The sequence below is a fragment of the Schistocerca piceifrons genome, chromosome 4 (genome assembly GCF_021461385.2).
Source record: "Schistocerca piceifrons isolate TAMUIC-IGC-003096 chromosome 4, iqSchPice1.1, whole genome shotgun sequence".
NCBI classification, from domain to species: domain Eukaryota; kingdom Metazoa; phylum Arthropoda; class Insecta; order Orthoptera; family Acrididae; genus Schistocerca; species Schistocerca piceifrons.
In genome coordinates this window covers 90,143,299-90,162,856 of record NC_060141.1, presented here as the reverse complement: position 1 = coordinate 90,162,856, position 19,558 = coordinate 90,143,299, and the positions used below count along the sequence as shown (strand labels likewise).

The 19,558-nt window shown below is 39.4% G+C and overlaps 1 protein-coding gene across 1 annotated transcript in view; it reads left to right on the top strand.

Moving 5' to 3' along the window:
* LOC124794781 (proton-coupled amino acid transporter-like protein CG1139) overlaps positions 1 to 14,576 on the top strand; it is a 139,373-nt gene extending 124,797 nt beyond the window's left edge. The window contains exons 8-10 of the mRNA XM_047258417.1: positions 1,456 to 1,634; positions 8,063 to 8,235; positions 13,099 to 14,576. Of these exons, the coding sequence (XP_047114373.1) occupies positions 1,456 to 1,634; positions 8,063 to 8,235; positions 13,099 to 13,361 (615 nt within the window). The 3' untranslated portion in view covers positions 13,362 to 14,576. The remainder of the gene's footprint in view (positions 1 to 1,455; positions 1,635 to 8,062; positions 8,236 to 13,098) is intronic.
* The last annotated feature ends 4,982 nt before the right edge of the window (positions 14,577 to 19,558 follow it).

Below are 19,558 nucleotides of genomic sequence, written 5' to 3'. Positions count from 1 at the left end.
CGCCTCAAATAAGTTTTGATTCTTTAAAAATATTTGTGATAATTTTTCATCTACACAAACACTGACAAGGTGGTGCACGAAACAAAGACCGACTTCATACATGTATTGACTTTTTGTCTTTAAATGGAAGCATGGTCCTTTTTTTTGCATCAGAAGAGCAGATTGGTGTATCACCCAGATCTTAATGCCACTCTACAAGGAAACTTGTGTCGCCAGGTTGAGATGCAAAGTCTCTTGAGACCTGATCTACATGGACAACAAACCTAATCTACATAGACACTGGCTCCACTGTACTTCAGGCTGTCCCTCAAAAGGGCAACACACAACTACTGAAGTATCTCTGGCCTTAAGAATACATGTTTTGTTGAGTATGTCATAAACATCATGTACTGCTTGCCTCAGCGGTGTTAGATTCCACAGAGAGTGGAGTAAATTTTTTGGCTGATGCATGCCATTCAGAAGGCTGGAATAACATCTGTTTCTGTATACATTCTGAATATATAAGGTCCAAATGTGTGGCTCATTGACTAAGTTGCAGACTACCAATCAAAGTGTCTCAGGTCTGACACCTGGTCAGTTGTAGGACTGTTATTTTTCACTTATCATTTTTATGAACTCTGGCAATGTTTGTTAATGTGAAAAATGGCAAGATGCACCACTGCTTGGATTTATTCCTACACTGTAGTTCTCCCTATAAGTGCCTGGTTGAGTCCGTTTAAGGACCAGAGGGGGCAAGGGCATACCACCTTCAGTAGGACCATGCCTATTAAACCACTGTGGTGTTCAAACCAATCCTCAGGTTGATGACAGCTTTTTATGGTCCAAATCAGAAGTTCAGTTTGTGACATCCAAAATCCACAATGCCTGAACAATACCTGAGCAACAATGGTATAAACATTCAGCCTTAATCTTTAAAAGGAGACCAACATAATGGCAATATGTCTATTTTTAGCCAAGTCATTGAAATTATTTTGACAGAAATTGTCATTTATTGCCTTCCCACTTTCTGTTTTGATTTCAGATGTTTTCACTTCTAAAGTCCGCCCCGGTAGCTGAGTGGTCAGCGTGACAGACTGTCAATCCTAAGGGTCCGGGTTCAATTCCCGGCTGGGTCGGAGATTTTCTCCGCTCGGGGACTGGGTGTTGTGTTGTCTTAATCATAATCATTTCATCCCCATCGACGCGCAGGTCGCCGAAGTGGCGTCAAATCGAAAGACCTGCACCAGGCGAACGGTCTACCTGACGGGAGGCCCTAGCCACACGACATTTCCATTTTTTTCACTTCTAAAGACATCCTGTACAGACAATGTCCCAGAATCCTGTTTCTTTAATTTGGTGTACATGAACCAAGTTGTGTGTTAGTGTGTCAACTACACTGACATATTACATCATATGATAGAGGACTTGAAGCTTTCCATCACAATGATTCTTAAGCAGCATCTACCCATTCCACAGATCCTTCCACTGCAGATGCAGATGAAGAAGCCACACCAGTTCTCGATGCCTCTTGGAGTGCTCAATGTGGGCATGAGTATTGTCTGCTCCCTTCTGGTGGCTGTTGGTTTCCTGGGTTATCTCCAGTATGGTGATGATGTCAAAGGATCAGTCACCCTGAACTTGCCACAAGATGAAATGTAAGTACTGTACATCAAATGCACCTCTTCACTTATTTACTGTTTTATTGCTAGAAGACTATTATTTCTGGTACTCGGTTTTAAACCAGGATGCACGGGAGATAATTTGAAGTTGCAAAATTCCTTCCAGGTATACAATATATTGAGAGTTTCTTATATCAGTTGACCAGTATATGATTAATTACTTCTCTACCCAAAATAACCTACTTCTGTAATGTTTAATATTACCATTTCCTTTGTATGTTGTAATTACATTACTCCTTCAAACCAGCTTTGCTGTTACAGTACAGGATTGTTTTGTATCACCCAATCTGCTTTTCTAGTATTTGTTTTTGCATTTCAACTGTACATCACACAGACTAAGTTTTGTAACGTATGGATACATGTAATGTGATTCTTCAGTTTCTCTTGACATATCAGTTGATTGAACAGTCTACTGAAGTACTGCAAGTCCATAGTGTCTCATGGACACTGTTGGACACTACAAACTAGCAATGCACCATGGACTGTACTGCAGTGTTATCCAAACAAGCAGTGTGGCCTCCAGATTATATTGGTTCATTAATGTTTGTCTGAAATCTTCCTTCCCAGAATTTGTTTTCTTTACATTTTGTAGTCCAAATATCTTAAGTGCATTATCATCATACAACACTGGTAATTTACTTCAATGGTAAACACAGACATGCTGTCAATGATTTGGGATTTTAGGGACACATTTCTCATTTTGCTTTTTTATTTTCAGTGCTAAGTTTTGGTAAAATACAAACAGAGATGTGAAAGTAGAGAATTGTTCTTTAATAAGTGGTACATATTTGGGAATGGGGGCAGATAAATAAAGCTATGCCACAGTATTTTTGGAAAACTATACAACAGGTTCCTATATACAGGTTGATTGAAACCTTCGGATAAAAATCCTGTTCATGGGAAATGAGCCCATGAGCCTAGAATGAGCACTTTGAGATAAAAGAGCTAATGGTCAGAAATGAATACATGTATTTTTTATTAACATAAACATTTTACACCTTCCAAGAATCCAGAGTCTTGCAGCTGTAATATTGAAAAAATGCTCTCGGGCTTCCATCAAGTGGTTAGATGCCACGATCTTATGACAAAGCTTTCCTTGGCCATTGTCACATGGAATAACTGCTGATGGGCTGTTGGTATTCCATTATATACTCTAGCTGCTGGCTGTGACATCACCGGTATGCATTACATCGCCATATATTGGTATATGTTGGCTCTACATTTGATGCACACACTTTAACTTCACATTTGCTGGATCCAGTGCACACTGCACTGCAGGTCACTGTTTCTATTAAAGGTGTTGTCAGTGATTTTTTATTTTGATGGATTCTTTAATTATACAATACCAGAAGCTTTAATGTGAGCCATAACAGAGATTTCATCACATAGGATCCAGTGACAGTTTTCTAGAGCATACTCAAGTAAAGTGAGTTTTTCAGGGTAGCATGCTCCTTCCCACATAGTTCAACACAGCACATTGTTTGTCCTGCAATCTATAAAATACTTTGGGAGCACTGTCAGTCTTATGTTAGATATACAGTGTGCATTCTAGAACAATGTAGGACGGAGTGTGAGGGATTTTATCAGCTATTCATCCCAAAAAAAAGTCCTTAGGCTGAGCATGCTCTAGAAATTAGACACTTTCAAATGTGATGAAACCTCTGCCGTGGCTCACACTAATCACTTCGATGACTGTGTGCTTAAAGAAACCATCAAAATAAAAGTCACTGATGATGCTCTTAATACAGACAGCATCCTGCAGCTCAGCATAGCACGGGATCCACCGATCACAAGGCTGAAGCGTGTACATCGAATGTGGAATCAATAAATATCCACATGTGGTTATGCCATGAGCACCTACGATGTCACACCTGGCTGCTACAGGGCACAAGGGCATACTATCAGCCCATCAGCTGTCAACTCACATGACTATGGCTACATAGAGCTTGGTCGAAAGTTGTAGCATTCTAATCTCTCAATACAGCTGACAGCCTGAGACCATTTTATTCAATTTTACACGTTTTAGCAACAACTAAAGGTTAGGGTAACTGTTCAATGTTCAAACAGCCACAGTGTAAGCATTTAACATAATCTGGTGGCAAGACTGAACTCTCGGTTCAACATCATTTAGCCCTATTGCTTGCACGCATTTTTTATGAATGAATTGTTGTTGCAGCTCCATGCTGCATTCTTCAAATTGTAGGTTTGATGAGAAAACTAACAAGTGCTTTTTGATGAATCTTCCACCATGTGATCCAACACTATCATCTCAGATTCCACTATGTGAAAAATTTTGTCAAGAACCTTGGTCATATTTCTGTGGTTTGAGCAACCAATTTAATAATGAGTTTATATATTTGTTCCCAAACATTACACACGTTTCTGCAAGTTTTGCTCCATCCTCAATAACTATCTATAAACTGTAAACAGTGAAACTCCACAAACACATCAAATAGGATTACATTTGGTTACCAGTTTTGACATGTGACAGTGAAATATGGCAAACGCAAAAAGTTTGCACACTGAACAAAGGAGAATGCACATTGTGAATTAAATAATGGTTAACAAACAGAAATGACCAGAAAATGTAGCTATGACTGAAAAGAAAATGAAATAAAGGTGGGCAGGACATGTACCCATGAAAATGGATGGTAGATAAGGCAAAGAAGTTCTTTGCCTGACTCCTGAGAGAAGAAAAGACGGTGACAGTGATCTGATGAAAGAAGAATAAGTGAATAAAAAAGCAAGCAGGGCAGGCATGGATTAATATAGGTAAAGAATGTAATGAATGGACAAGTCTAGAAATGACCTTTATTCAACTGTGGAATCAAAATGTCTATTAATGCTGCTGCTGACAATGATATCCAGAAAAAAATAAGAAGCTGGAAACAGTTTGAGTGGAAGAAAGAAAATATGAAAAGAATACTAGAGGTGCAGGGGGATAAAAGGGAAGAAAGAAGAGGAAGTGAATATAGGAATTGGTTAAGATACCGATCTTGTTTTGAGAAGGAGCAGAGTTTAAACAGCTGTCCAGAAATCCTGGTTTAGGCACTCAATGGCCATCATAAATCACCTCAGGCGCCAGACGTTCACAAGCTGGAAATGATTGACTGGTTTCCAGCATTATCTAGAGTTGTGGTATGAAAAACGCTGCCCACAGCTGATGTGTGGTTGAGGAATGATACAGCAAATATGACTGTCATGTTGGTCACACAGATCTCCAGTTGTTTCAACATCCATGGTCTCTGAGGGCTATAGAAGAACTCTGAAATCTTTACTGCAATCTTCTGGTCACTGTCAAGGTGCTCTTTTGTACTGAAAGTTCCTTTTCTTACCACATAAACAATGATCAGCAACCTAACATGTACAGTGGGGCAGCATTGTCTGTCTATTCCATCATATGCCCACTGAATATATTTGTCACATAGTATTTTACAAATTAGTATCTCTGTTAGTGAAAGGACTCTTTTGCAAATCTGTTCAAATCAGTGTAACCTTTTTGTTTTTTTCTTTGATTTATGACATCCAGTGTAGTTTTAAAACTAAGATATATAGTTTTGTTGTAAGTTACGTATATCATTGCACATTGCTCTGTGAGAATAGTCGCTCTCACATCAGAGTGGTTGACATTGTTGGTGGTACAGATGTTTTTACATGACTCAGCAAAAACATGTGGCAGTGGCTCTGGTAGCAAGCAGTTAGCCTGTGAGCTAATGATAGATGATCATGCCCACAGGTCAAGAACCAGCCAACAATACCAGCTCCTTCTCTTCTTCCATGAAGCAGTACACCATATGGTCCTTTGCTGTTTCAAGTCTACATATATTAACTCTATTTTCCATTTTGTACTTTTTCCCCTTGTAAGTGAGGATTAATGTGCTGATCAGGTGGTGCGCTTCTCACCTTCTGACTCCCTGAATTTTCTGTCAGAGTTATCTCCCTCAGCCAAGAAGTACCACTTCTGAGGTATCAGAAACTCAGTTTTTATCACTCTGTTTGGTGGACTGAATGAGGATATTTCTCAGGAAGTACATGGCTTTTGCTTTCACGGACATCAGACCAAGCTTTTCTAGCAGAGTTCCTACAATGTGGTAGAGGCACTACTTGGACATTCAGCATTCTTGCCAGCTGGGACTCAACTGGCACACTTGATATTGTAACAGCATTTAACCAATGCCCCCCCCCCCTTTCCCCCTGTCTTCCCTTTTTTCAAAGGGTTATAAGAGAACACCTTCCACCTGTGTAACTGCCACAGATTTTTCCTCTGTAGGATGGCTGGAACAGGATCCACTCAGCTTCATGATACCAACTGAGAAGCTATTTGAATATGAAGTAGCAGCTCCAATGTTTGGAAAGCTGACAATGACCAGGAGAGCAGTATACTATACTGATGCCCATGAGCCTTCATACATCATCCAGATAATACCATATGGCAGAGGATGACATGGGTAGTCGCTCACCATCATGCTGTCCTCAGTGCCTGATTGTGGAGTTTTTTAAATTAATACTTGAAAATCTGAAGTTGCAACATGTTTCAAATTTTATATCACATTGGAGATCACTCATCACTGAGTATGCTGCTTCACAACAGAGTGGAAGACAGGAGTATACAATGCCAATAGAATCAAGGCTTGTACAGCATTTTGGTTCGATGGGAAATGAGCAAAAAACAATAGAGAAAATTACAAAGTCTTAAAATGGATGAAGTGAGAGGGAGCAGCACAGTATTGTGGTTGGAGTATGTGCCAAATACAATTATAAATAAAATAATGAAGATGACAGAATTTATGAGAAACATAAACAAAATAGGGTGCTGCAGTAGAGACATTTTAGAAGGATGAAGTAAGAAATGCCACCTGTAAAACTAGGAACTGTGTCCCCTCTTAAAGACAAAGACAAAGACAAGGACAAGGGAGACTGAGCAGAACTCGAGGATAAGGATTATAGGCAGCAGATGGAAGATAATGAACATAACAGAGGACTTTAGCACATAGAGTGCACAAAATGTCAATGGTGCAAACTACATGTGAAAAGAGGTTTTACTGGATGTACAAAAAAGTTTTGGTTTTAATAGCCAATGTTGTGTAGGTTTTGTTCAAATGAATACTTCATCATCATAGTACCATCCAGTGATAAAAGTCTTTGTTTTGGTCAATTTACTGGCAGTGAAAATTCATACACATTTCTGAATCCAGAATGAGATTTTCACTCTGCAGTGGAGTGTGCGCTGATATGAAACTTCCTGGCAGATTAAAACTGTGTGCACACAGTTTTAATCTGCCAGGAAGTTTCATATCAGTGCACACTCCGCTGCAGAGTGAAAATCTCATTCTGGAAACATCCCCCAGGCTGTGGCTAAGTGGCTAAGCAATGTCTCCGCAGTATCCTTTCTTTCAGGAGTGCTAGTTCTGCAAGGTTCGCAGGAGAGCTTCTGTAAAGTTTGGAAGGTAGGAGATGAGATACTGGCAGAAGTAAAGCTGTGAGACTGGGCGTGAGTCATGCTTTGGTAGCTCAGATGGTAGAGCACTTGCCCGCGAAAGGCAAAGGTCCCGAGTTCGAGTCTCGGTCACGCACACAGGTTTAATCTGCCAGCCAGGAAGTTTCACATTTCTGAATGTTTGTGCTTTCTCCTGTAAGGCCGTGGCCAAATAACTGTACCATACTTGTCAAACTAGATCTGTAAGAATGTAAATGCCATTTAAGTGAATGATATTCTATTTTCCATAAATTGTATTATCATGACAAGTTCAACATCCTTGTAAATGTGGTCAAATCTACTATCACTACCACCACCATCACCCAGTAGAGGACAAAACAATAAGTAGAGGCAAAAACAATAACTAGCAAATGTTAAGCACATTACTTGGAACAACCAAATGACAACATAAATGAGCAGATGTTGGATCGCAAAAGGGGAAAAAAAATCATTTTTCATTAGAACAATGTAGTTGCAGGACATAGCAGAGATACTTTGGTACTGGGTACCTCAAGGAATATGAAGTATAGATTGTTGGTGATTTGATGATTATTCACCATATCTGGTACCATCTGACTTCCACCTGTTTAACAAATTTTACAAATCTGTGGCTGGAAATGTTTTTGTGCTCATGGATGTAGTTACGACAACAGTGAATGAGTATTCTGAAGAATTCTCAGAATCATCTTAATGATGTAGTCTGTTTACTGGAGGAAAAAATTTTACAATGATTGCTAGCCCAAGTGACAACTAAGTGAATTTTTGACATAAGAATCTTTTGTGTATTGACATTCCAGACACTTTTCACTTTTCTCACATACTTCATTTTACTGTCATGTGCTTGACTTCAGTGACTGCCCTTTGTGTTACTAAAAATTCTATGTTTTATCCTAGTTATATACTGACATCTGTCTCCTTCCATTTGCAGCCTGTCACAGTGCATAAAGGTGGTGATTGCCCTAGGAATCCTTTTCACTTTTGCACTGCAGATGTACCCAGCACTGCATATAATGTGGTCAGGAGTAGTGAGCCGTTTTGGGCCCTTCCGAAGACCAGTGCTTGTTGAACTTGCACTTAGGACAATGGTGGTCATCTTGACATGTGAGTATCACATAATTCATCTCAAAAATTCAATCCTTTAGCAATGTCAACTGGTAGTCCATAACATAATATCAGTACTGAGTTTTATACTTGTAAAATAGTATATTTGATTTCAGTTTCTTAATATTAAACTATATAAAGAATGTAACTTGAGGATGGAACATTTCATCCCCTCATGGATATTGTGTAAAAAAGAAGTAGTGAAAACTTGATATTTTGGTGTCAATGACACATCAAAATTGATCAAAAATATGCCATATTGATGATCTCACAGATGGATGTGATTAAACTTATCTAAACATGTACTTTCATCTCAATCTACATTGCAGTTTATGTTCATCAAAGAATGTTTGATTAACACAATTTAGTCCAGCATATTGGCTGCTGAGTGTTCCCCAGAAACAACAGAAACACCAAGAGAGGAATATGGTGCAACTACATCTTCTTCACACATAAACAACTTGTCAGATTGTAGGAACAGCACTTCAGGTTGTTTGCTGCTGACAGTGTTGTGCACAGGGAAATAAATCCAGTGGCATCTGAGTTCAATAGTGATAATATTGCACTGAACTCAGCCACATTAATTTAGAATCTGTCCATAGTGCTGTGAAGAAACATGAATCAACTTTAGGAAATACAGCTGTGAAAGTCTATTTATTTGTGAATTCTTGGAAAATTATAAATGAGAGCAATTATAATCAACCAGTGCAACCTGTTCTGCATCTACATCTATACTCTGCAAACCACTGTGAGATGCACTGCAGAGGGTACATCCCAATGTATCAGTTATTAAGGTTTCTTTCTGTTCCATTCACTTATGCAGCACAGAAAGAATGACTGATTGGATGCCTCTGTGCATGCAGTAATTATTCAAGTCTTATCTTCATGATCCCTATGTGAGCAACATGTAGGGGCTTGTAATACATTCCTAGAGTAATCATTTAAAGCCAGTTGTTAAATCTTTCTTTACCCACAACTGTGCCTATGTGATCATTCCATTTTGTATCTCTACAGGTATTTGTACAAATTGGCTGATTCCAACAGTGACTCACTGATATTACAGCCAAACAATATTATGTTTCTTTCCTTCTTTTTCATTTTGCAAAGTGCACCATTTTACATTTATGAACACTGAAAGAAAGTTGCACCATGTTGAAATCTCATCAAGATTTGACTTTATCTTTATGCAGCTTGTTTCAAATACTACTTCATTACAGATAACTGCATCATTTGCTAAAAGCTTGATGTTACTATTAATATTGTCTCCAAGGTCATTAATATACAACATGAACAGCAAGGGCTGCAACACAATTCCCCGGGGTACGACGGTAGTTACTTCTACATCTGACAATGACTCTCCATCCAAGATAACATGCTGTGATCTCCCTACTGACAAGTCCTCAGTCCAGTCACAAATTTCAGTTGATACCCCATATGATCAAACTTTTGACAATAAGTGTAGATGTCGCACTGAGTCAAATACTTTTTCGAAATCAAGAAATACAGCATCTACCCGAATGCCTTGATCCAAAGCTTTCAGTATGTCATGCGAGAAAACTGTGAATTAGGTTTCACATGATCGATGTTTTCAGATTCCATGCTGGTTGGCATTGAGAAGGTCATTCTGTTCAAGATACCTCATTACATTTGAGCTCAGAATATGTTCTGAGATTCTACAACAAATTGATGTCAAGGATAGTGGGAAGTAGTTTTGTGGATCGCTTTTGCTACCCTTCTTAGAGACGGGAGTGACATGTGCTTTTTTCCAAGAACTGGGCACAAGTTTTTGTTCAAGGGGTTTACGATAGATTATGAATAGAAGAGGAGGTAACTTGGCTGCAAGTTCAGTATAGAATCTGACAGGGATTCCATCAGGCTGGGGGGTTGATTTGGGGGAGGAGACCGAACTGCAAGGCCATCGGTCTCATCGGATTAGGGAAGGATGAGGAAGGAAGTCTGCCGTGCCCCTTCAAAGGAACCATCCCAGCATTTGCCTAAAGTGATTTAGGGAAATCACAGAAAACCTAAATCAGGATGGTCTGACGTGGGATTGAACCATTATCCTCCGAAATGCAAGTCCAGTATGCTAACCACTGTACCATACTTGTTCGGTGATTCCATCAGGCCCTAGAGCTTTGTTCGGTTTTAATGATTTCAGCTATTTCTCAACACATCTGCACTAATACTTATTTCACTCATCTTTTCAGTTGTACGAGGATTAAATTAGGGCAATTCTCCTCAGTTTCCCTTTGTAAAGTTACATTTGAAAAGGGAGTTGTGTGTTTCAGCTTTTGCTTTGCTATCTTCAATTTCACTTCCTGTCTCTCTGTCTACAGACTGGACACTAACTCAGGTGCCACTGACAGCCTTTACAAATAACCAGAATTTTTTGGGTTCTGTGACAGATGATTTGACAGTATTCTGTTATGGCAGTCATTGAAGGCATCATGCATTGCTCTCTTGACAGCCAAACAAATTTCATTCAGTATGTCCCTATCTATTGCCTTATGCTTTGTGTTACACCTATTATGCAGTAATCTATATTTCTCTAGAAGTTCCTTTATAGTGCCCATGTACCATGGAGATCCCCTCCCATTACGGACTCTTCTACTAGATACATTTCTATGCAGTGCATTGTCGACTATCTTTTAAACTCGAGCCATAGTTCCTCTACATGCTCCTGGCCCAAGCTGAAAGTTTCAAGTTCCTCATTGAGATGTGACTCTATTGAGTTTTTATCTAGTTTACTGAACATGTATACCTTTCTGCTTGTTTTAGTTGACCTTTGTACTTTCGTAACCATTGTTGCCACAACTGCGCCATGATCACTGATACCAGTTCCAATATGGACATCCTTAAAGAGGTCAGGTCTTTCTAGAATATTGGTCAAGTTTTCAGTGTGCTCAGGACATTGTGTTAAAGGAAGGGATGAAAGGCATACATAGAGTCATAGGACAGTTTGATATCCTAGTTCTAAATATGCCTACTAAAAATGAACTGCATTTTCTCCTGCCACTGCATGGTGAGTAATTTTTTTTATCTATTATATTATATTTTCAAATTTTTATTTTTGTTAATTGCACCACATGCCATCTTCACAAGTTTCAGTACAGTGGTAGCATGCTGACTCACAGTTTAGGAGAGTTGGTTAAGTTCAAACAGTGTCGATTGTCGGCATCAGACTTAATCAGTAAAACTATAGAAAAATGGCCATTGATTTGTCTCGTTTCCCACAGAAACAGTGAAACAAGATGAAAAAGACATTAGGCATTCATACTCTCAATCATGTCAGCAGATCCATATGATACTGAATATCTGAGCACAACATGATAGGGTAATTAGCTGAGACAATGTTCCCGTTATGAATGTAGTAAGCCAGCTGAAAAATTGCACTGAAAGAATGTTTCAGTGTTATGCAATATTCAATCACCTAAACAGCCAAAACAATTTAATTTAGCTAACTGAAGCTAGTTTTTGAGGCTTCTAGTCAATCACAGACACTAAACCAAGGTAGTCATTTTCTTCCAAATCTTGCATTAAGATTTCAGTTTAGTTGATAGAAGAGTGACCTTTACACATCTTACACTGCTGGATGTATGGTAGCAGTATCACCTCCCTGCAGCTAGGAAATCAAGGCCAGTCTCACCTTTCATTTGTAGCGAAAGCAGTCCTTGGTCATCCATCCTCCTCCACAGCAAGCACAGAGAATGCTGTTGCCTGCAAATCGTGCTCACAGCTCATACAAAATACATTTTTTATAGTGAATGCATTATAAATATATCAATACATTACAATGCTCCATACCATGTAGTAAGTTGCATATTTTACAGTATCAATAATTTCAAATGCGTCTTAGTGTTTATACCATTACAATTTTAACAGCAAATTCATTTCTGAGTTTAACAGTAGATACTGGGTTGTGGTGCTCTGATAGACAAGAGTGTCAGTCTAGTGACAAAGCCATGAACTACTCTTGCTACCCCTTGAAGTTCATCAAACAGAGTGCTGAATGAAAAACAGTTATAAATGAACTGCATTCCAATATTTTTTTTACTAGAACTGTAATCTACCATTATCTGTCAGTACAACAATGTTACAGAAATATTCAATGATTGTCAGAAGAATGACACTACTGAATATTACCGCAAGAACAAAAATTTGATGTGTACTGTAAAACAATTCTGCTGCTTGCTTATTTTAAACATAGTTTGCATAAGACTCATAAGACCAGAAAAAGAGATGTTGGAGTATTTTGAAGGCATTCAGATGGACATATTTCCCTTATGAAAGGAAAATTAAAACAACAGCAGTTGTTTATTTTGAATTTAATTTATTTATGCAACCAGTTTTGGTGTTCTGTTAGACCATCTTCAGGCTTCTTGACCAACATAAATTAGGAGACGTGTTCAATGCAGTCCCCAACAGTCTGTCTTTCCTTCTCATCCCATTCATTAAGTCTCCTCTGACACAGGTTTTGGGTGACTTTTGTGTCTTCTACCTCTTTTTATAAACCTCAGCAGTCCTTTTCCCTCACCCTTCTACCTTCCCATTCAACTCCTGCCAGAAGGAGCCACTGGCTCAGAAAGCTTGCAAACTGTAATACCTTTTCATATGTGTATTTTCCTGCTGCCACTTGGTAAGTAGATTTTTTTATCTGTTCAATCACTTATATTTTCAACAATATTTCATTTATACTGCATATTTAAAATTTTATCACCTGTAAAATATGCACAGAGCACTGAATTTGCAATGTCAAGTTTTATAATTCCTCCAGTAGCAGTCAAATCATCAGCTGCTTATTATATTAGGAAAGCCCTTGCATACTTGCAGATGACCCATTAATCTCTGTTTGTTTCCCCACAGTTGTGTTGGCTGAAGTGGTGCCCAACCTTGGTGCTTTCATCTCACTGATTGGTGCTGTGTCCTCATGTGCTCTCGCCCTGCTCTTCCCTGCCCTCATCGACGTAGTTTATCGCTGGGAGCACGGCATCTCATGGTTTGACATAATCAAGAACACATTCATCTTCTTGGTGGGTCTTGCTGCCTTTGCCACTGGGACCTATGCCTCCCTCATGTCGCTGATTGAATCCTTCGAGCATGGAGATTTGAAGGAAGTTCAAGTGTGATTGGTAGTGATGATGGGAGAGTCCAGGTGATGTCACCTTCTCCCACTGCTGCCAGGGACAAACAAGGACCTTTTCTGCCTTCTGCTGCACTTGTTGATGGTAATACTACCCCAATTTCCGATCCAGTGGTCTGTCTGTGTGGGGTTTTTCTACATAGAACGTCAGGTCACTGGCTGTAATTACCATGTGCTTGCAGCAGCAACCTCAGATACAACATCGACAACAACCACTGCCACAGTGCAGAAGGGACACTGGAATTTCTGAGAAGAAAGGCCATTAGGCAGAGATTGACTTGCCCTTTGAGGATACAAATGTACTGCAGCTGTTCATGTGGAGTGATATGAAGATCAGTGTGGACATCCAAGACGGAGCTGCGTGTAGTGAAAGAAGCACCATGAGATTCTTCTACGTTATTTCAAGACTAGTCTGTGCAGTATTCTGATTTTAGCTTTTTCATAGCAGTGAGTTTATTCATATGCTATGATAGTCACTTTTGCGCAGTATTAGCTCTGCTGTGATGTTTACCTAAAGATAAATGTGTTTTTTAACCGGTGCCATAGGTGAGGTTGAAAAGAAAAAAGATAGCCCGAAGAAAATACATGCATAAAAAGTGAGTGTGATGTTATGTAAGTTAGGCATCAGATACAGCTTTTTTTGTATCTGATGGAATGTGATAAGTACCTGTTAGATAATAAATTGAAATTGCTTCTGTATATTTTTACATGGACAGTTTTGGTGCGACAAAGAAGATCTCATACGATGAATCTGTTGTCAATACTGACTTGTATTTGTCATATTGTGCACCACACAGTATTCTCATCTCCAAGGGAGTATTTTTGGATAGTTATTGGACATCCAGGAAAGTGAATGAACTGATAAATAAAAAGTGTTTATTTGTACTGACTTTGCATTATTCATATGTAGGACCAGATCTTAAAACTGCATTTACACAACGTCATAATTTTCTATTCCATGGTACATTTGCATACTTCTCTCAGCATTGATATTTTTGTGATAATATTTATGTGAATTAAAAATATTTATTTTTGCAACACACACTACAAACCTCCAAATTTTCATGTGTTAGTCACTAAGAAATATTTTTATACAAAATTGTTGAGATGTGTTATTAAATAATGATTCTAGAGGCAAGTCGCTGCTTGTACACAAATGTCAACAGTAAAATGATTATTAAATATATTTTTTAGGTTTGCACTGAATGTTTTATGTACATACATCCCTTCCAATTTTCATCTTTAATGGTAAATTAAAAAATAAATATAAATAAACAGATAGCTGAAGGTAATATTACTTGCCATAATTGAAATATTTATAATGAGGTAAATTGTCAGTCATTCTAGATTTCAGCATACATTAAGCCACCTATTTAGACAAAATATGCAGGTTTTGGAAACCTTGTGAGTAGTATTTTCATTGACTGAATATACGAGGTGTGGCTAGAAAAAAACCGGACTAGTACTGGTGAAACAATAAAACGATTGCAATAAGGCTGAAAGTCGCGTGGCCTGTCACGTGACTCTCGCTCCGCCTACTGCTCGAGTTTCATCTGCCTTCTGCACTCAGTCTGCCCGTGGCGTCTGTTTTAAGTAGTTGACGTTTTGTCTGTGCGTCGGAAAATGTTGAGTGTACAGAAAGAACAGCGTGTTAACATCAAATTTTGTTTCAAACTAGGAAAATCTGCAAGTGAAACGTTTGTAATGTTACGACAAGTGTACGGCGATGATTGTTTATCGCAAACACAAGTGTTTGAGTGGTTTAAACGATTTAAAGTGGTTTAAACGATTTAAAGATGGCCGCAAAGACACCAGTGATGACACTCGCACTGGCAGACCATTGTCAGCAAAAACTGATGCAAACATTGAAAAAATCGGTAAACTTGTTCGACAAGATCGCCGTTTAACAATCAGAGCAGTGTCTGAGTTAACAGGAGTTGACAAGGAAAGTGTTAGATTCTTCATGAAAGTTTCAACATGAACAAAGTGTGTTCAAAAATGGTTCCAAAGTGTCTCACAATTGAACAGAAGGAAAGCCGAAGAATGATTTGTTCTGACATCCTGGAAAACATTGAGAGTGATCCCACCTTCTTACAAAATGTTATTACTTGCGATGAATCATGGTTTTTTACTTACGATCCCGAAACTAAACGCCAATCGATGCGTTGGAAAACTCCTGGTTCTCCACGACAAAAAAAAGCACGAATGTCAAAATCGAAATTCAAGGCAATAATGATTGTTTTTTTTGACATCAAAGGGATTGTGCACATTGACTGGGTACCAGAGGGACAAACAGTGAATCAGCATTACTACATTAGCATCCTGGCTACCCTACGTGAGCGAGTACGGAGAAAACGGAACGATTTGTGGAGAAAAAAGTCATGGATCCTTCACCAAGACAATGCCCCAGCTCACAGTGCGTTGTCAGTGAAGACGTTTTTGGCAAAACACAACATTCCCATCTTAGATCATCCACCCTACTCACCTGATTTGGCCCCCTGTGACTTTTTTCTTTTCCCTAAAGTCAAGTCAGCTTTGAAAGGAACTAGATTTGAGACTGTTGAAGCAGTAAAAGAAAAAACGACGGAAGTAATGTATGGACTTACTGAAAATGATCTGCAGCATTGCTATGAACAGTGGAAAATTCGTATGGAGCGGTGTAGAGACCGAGGAGGAGAGTACATTGAAGGAGATAACATGAAATTGTAAATAATTGTAAATAAATGTTTTTTCCAGCATCAGTCCGGTTTTTTTCTAGCCGCACCTCGTATACACATCAAAAAAAGTTTTGCAGCAACTTGATTCTGAGAGTTCCAGATCCTGTACAGAAAATTGGAATAGAGATTAACATAAATGTCATGTCCATCCTTTTTACTGCTCACAAAAACCACACATTGCATGTTGTACCACCATAAAGTGAGACCTCCAGAGGTCGTGGTCCAGATTGCTGTACACACAAGTACCTCTAATACCCAGTAGCATGTCCTCTTACATTGATGCATGCCTGTATTCGACGTGGCATACTATCCACAAGTTCATCAAGGCACTGTTGGTCCAGATTGTCCCACTCCTCAATGGCAATTTGGTGTAGATCCCTCAGAGAGGTCGGTGGGTCACATCATCCATAAACAGCCATTTTCAATCCATCCCAGGCATGATACAGTTTTATTTGAGCAATGTTATCCTGAAGGAAGTCATTCATAAGATATGCATGATGGGGGCGCAAATTGTCATCCATGAAGAGGAATGCCTCACCAATGCTGGCGATATGGTTGCACTATCAGTTGGAGGATGGCATTCATGTATCATACAGTCATTATGGCACCTTCCATGACCACCAGTGGAGTACATTGGCCCCACACAATCTCCCCCCCCCCCCAAAACACCAGGGAACCACCCCCCCCCCCCCACCTTGCTGCACTTTATGGACAGTGTCCCCCCCCCAGGCGTTCAGCCAGACCGGGTTGCCTCCAAACATGTCTCTGACAATTGTCTGGATGAAGGCATATGCGACACTCATCAGTGAAGAGAAAGTGATGCCAATCCTGGCCGGTGCATTCGGCATTTTGTTGGGCCCATGTGTACCACGCTGCATGGTGTTGTGGTTGCAAAGATGGACCTTGCCAAGGACATCGGGAGTGAAGTTGCACATCATGCAGCCTATTGTGCACAGTTTGAGTCATAACACGGCGTCCTGTGGCTGCACGAAAAGCATTATTCAACATGGTGCCATTGCTGTCAGGGTTTCTCTGAGCCATGATCCATAGGTAGTGGTCATCCATTGCAGTAGTAGCCCTTGGGCGGCCTGAGCAAAGCTTGTCATCCACAGTTCCTGTCTCTCTGTATCTCCTCCATGTCTGAATAACATTGCTTTGGTTCACTCACTTTGTTGAGAGCCCTCACTGGCACTAAGTATTGCAATGCAGACATGATTGAACTATGGAACTGACTGTCTAGGCAGGGTTGAACTACACACAACACGAGCCTTTTACCTCCTTCCTGGTGGAATGACTGGAACTGATCAGCTGTCAGACTACCTCCGTCTAATAGGTGCTGTTCATGCATGGTTGTTTACATCTTTGGGTGGGTTTAGTGACGTCTCTGAACAGTCAAAGGGACTGCGTGTGTGATACAATATCCACAGTCAATGTCTATCTTCAGGAGGTCTGGGAACTGGGGTGATGTAAAACTTTTTTTGATGTGTGTATTTCATTTAATTATTAATGAGAATATTTTTCTGTGAAAATAAATAATGTTTGGCACTGCCATACCATTGCATCTCTGAACTAATTTTACAGTTGCTCAGGAAGAGTAGCCACAACAGCAAGCTGCTGTTTACTGCAGAAATGCTAGACATAGATCACATAACTGAACTATATCACAACTTTCAAATCAGTAACAAGAGACAGAAAAGTCACAAATCAGCTAATTTTCATCTAAATATCTCCAACAAATTCATTGCTTTGGAATTGGGGCAGAAGCATACAGGTAAACCAAAAAGTCCAGGAGAGGGCTGACAGTATAGATACGAGGGGGAAAGTCAACGCCAGGAACCAAAGGGACTGAGAAGGTCTTATTCCTAGGTAATGATCAGGAGAAGAGAATGCCAGAATTGGTGTAGCAACAATTTTAGTGATGATACCAGGTAACCAGAATTTTTAAAATAAGTGCAGGGCTCATAAATGGAATCTCTGAGTCACACTCTGTGCGAAAAGAGATTGGTAAATTACATCATATATTAGCATTCACCAATTTCAGTCAACAATTTAGATCACAACTTGGATTGCAGAACTGACTATAGGATAAAGCACACCATCAAGAATATTTCTCTCTCTGGCCTGAATATTTGTAACATCTTTGGCCAGAATATTTGTAACACTCTAGAAGTAGTAGGCCTACAACAAATTGTGGATCAAGTCTTTTGTGGATCATACTGATGCAGGGGTTGGAGTACTGTTTATTGGAAAGTGGCTTGCAACATGATGTGACTGGTGTATTGCTCATCACCTGGTTGCACCTTAGCAACACAGACTGCATCTGAATATTCATGCTAAGAGGCTATTTGTTTGAACAAATATTGGCTGGCAAACTCAAAACAGCAGCCAGCAGGCAATATGTCAAAGTAACATCTGTTGAGTATTGATGAATTCCAAGGCTCTCACCAGATATTGTTAGGGTTTTTACTTCCATATGACAGACTCACAATGTAAATATAGTATAAACAGCCATTAATAAAACAAAACCCACAAGTTTGAACAGAAAAACTGGCTCAAAGCAAAACCCACAATTTTGAACAAAAAACAGGCACAAAGAAACTCTCTTTCACTAATTTCTATCAGCACAGGAAACCTTATAGATAAATAAGGATGAATTTCTAATATTTGCACAAAAAATTAAGAAAAAAATGGAATACCAATATATGTTGTCAAACAATGGAAATTCCAGGAATGAATAACAATATGGAAATGGAAATGAGCGTTTGGCGTTACTGGCCGGGAGGCCCCTTGTGGGGCAGGTCCAGCCGCCTTGGTGCAGGTCTTATTACATTCGACGCCACACTGGGCAACATGCACACTGGATGGGGATGAAATGATGATGAAGACAGCACAACACCTGGTCCCTGAGTGGAGAAAATCCCCGACCCAGCCGAGAATCGAACCCGGGCCCATAGGACAGCAATCCGTCATGCTTACCACTCAGCTATCGAGGCAGACAGCAATATGAAAAGGATAGATTGCTACACACCACATAGGGGCATCGATGAGTTATAGACAGACACAGTGAAACAGGATTCTACAAATGTTTCAGCTTCTGAAGAAGGACTTTGTACAAAAAGAGTGCTACAAGTACTGCATTAAAACCTGATATATTTCAAGCTTGCTTTTTCAATATATGTGGTGTGCTACACTGCAAATTACAGAAATTCAACAATTGTACCTATTCAAATCCACCTAATATTATATGAGGGGGGACCCAAATATAACAAGAATTGTTTTACAAAAAAACCTGCATTTTATGCAACACTTTCAAAACTTAAAACAGCTTCAAAACAGTGCCCATCAGGCATAATACACTTGTCCCAATGCTTTTTTTTCCATTGATAGAAACAGTTTTTAAACTTTTCTGAAGATATGCTGCTTAGTGCCTCCAACAATTTTTTGCACTTCTTTTACATTTTGAAAA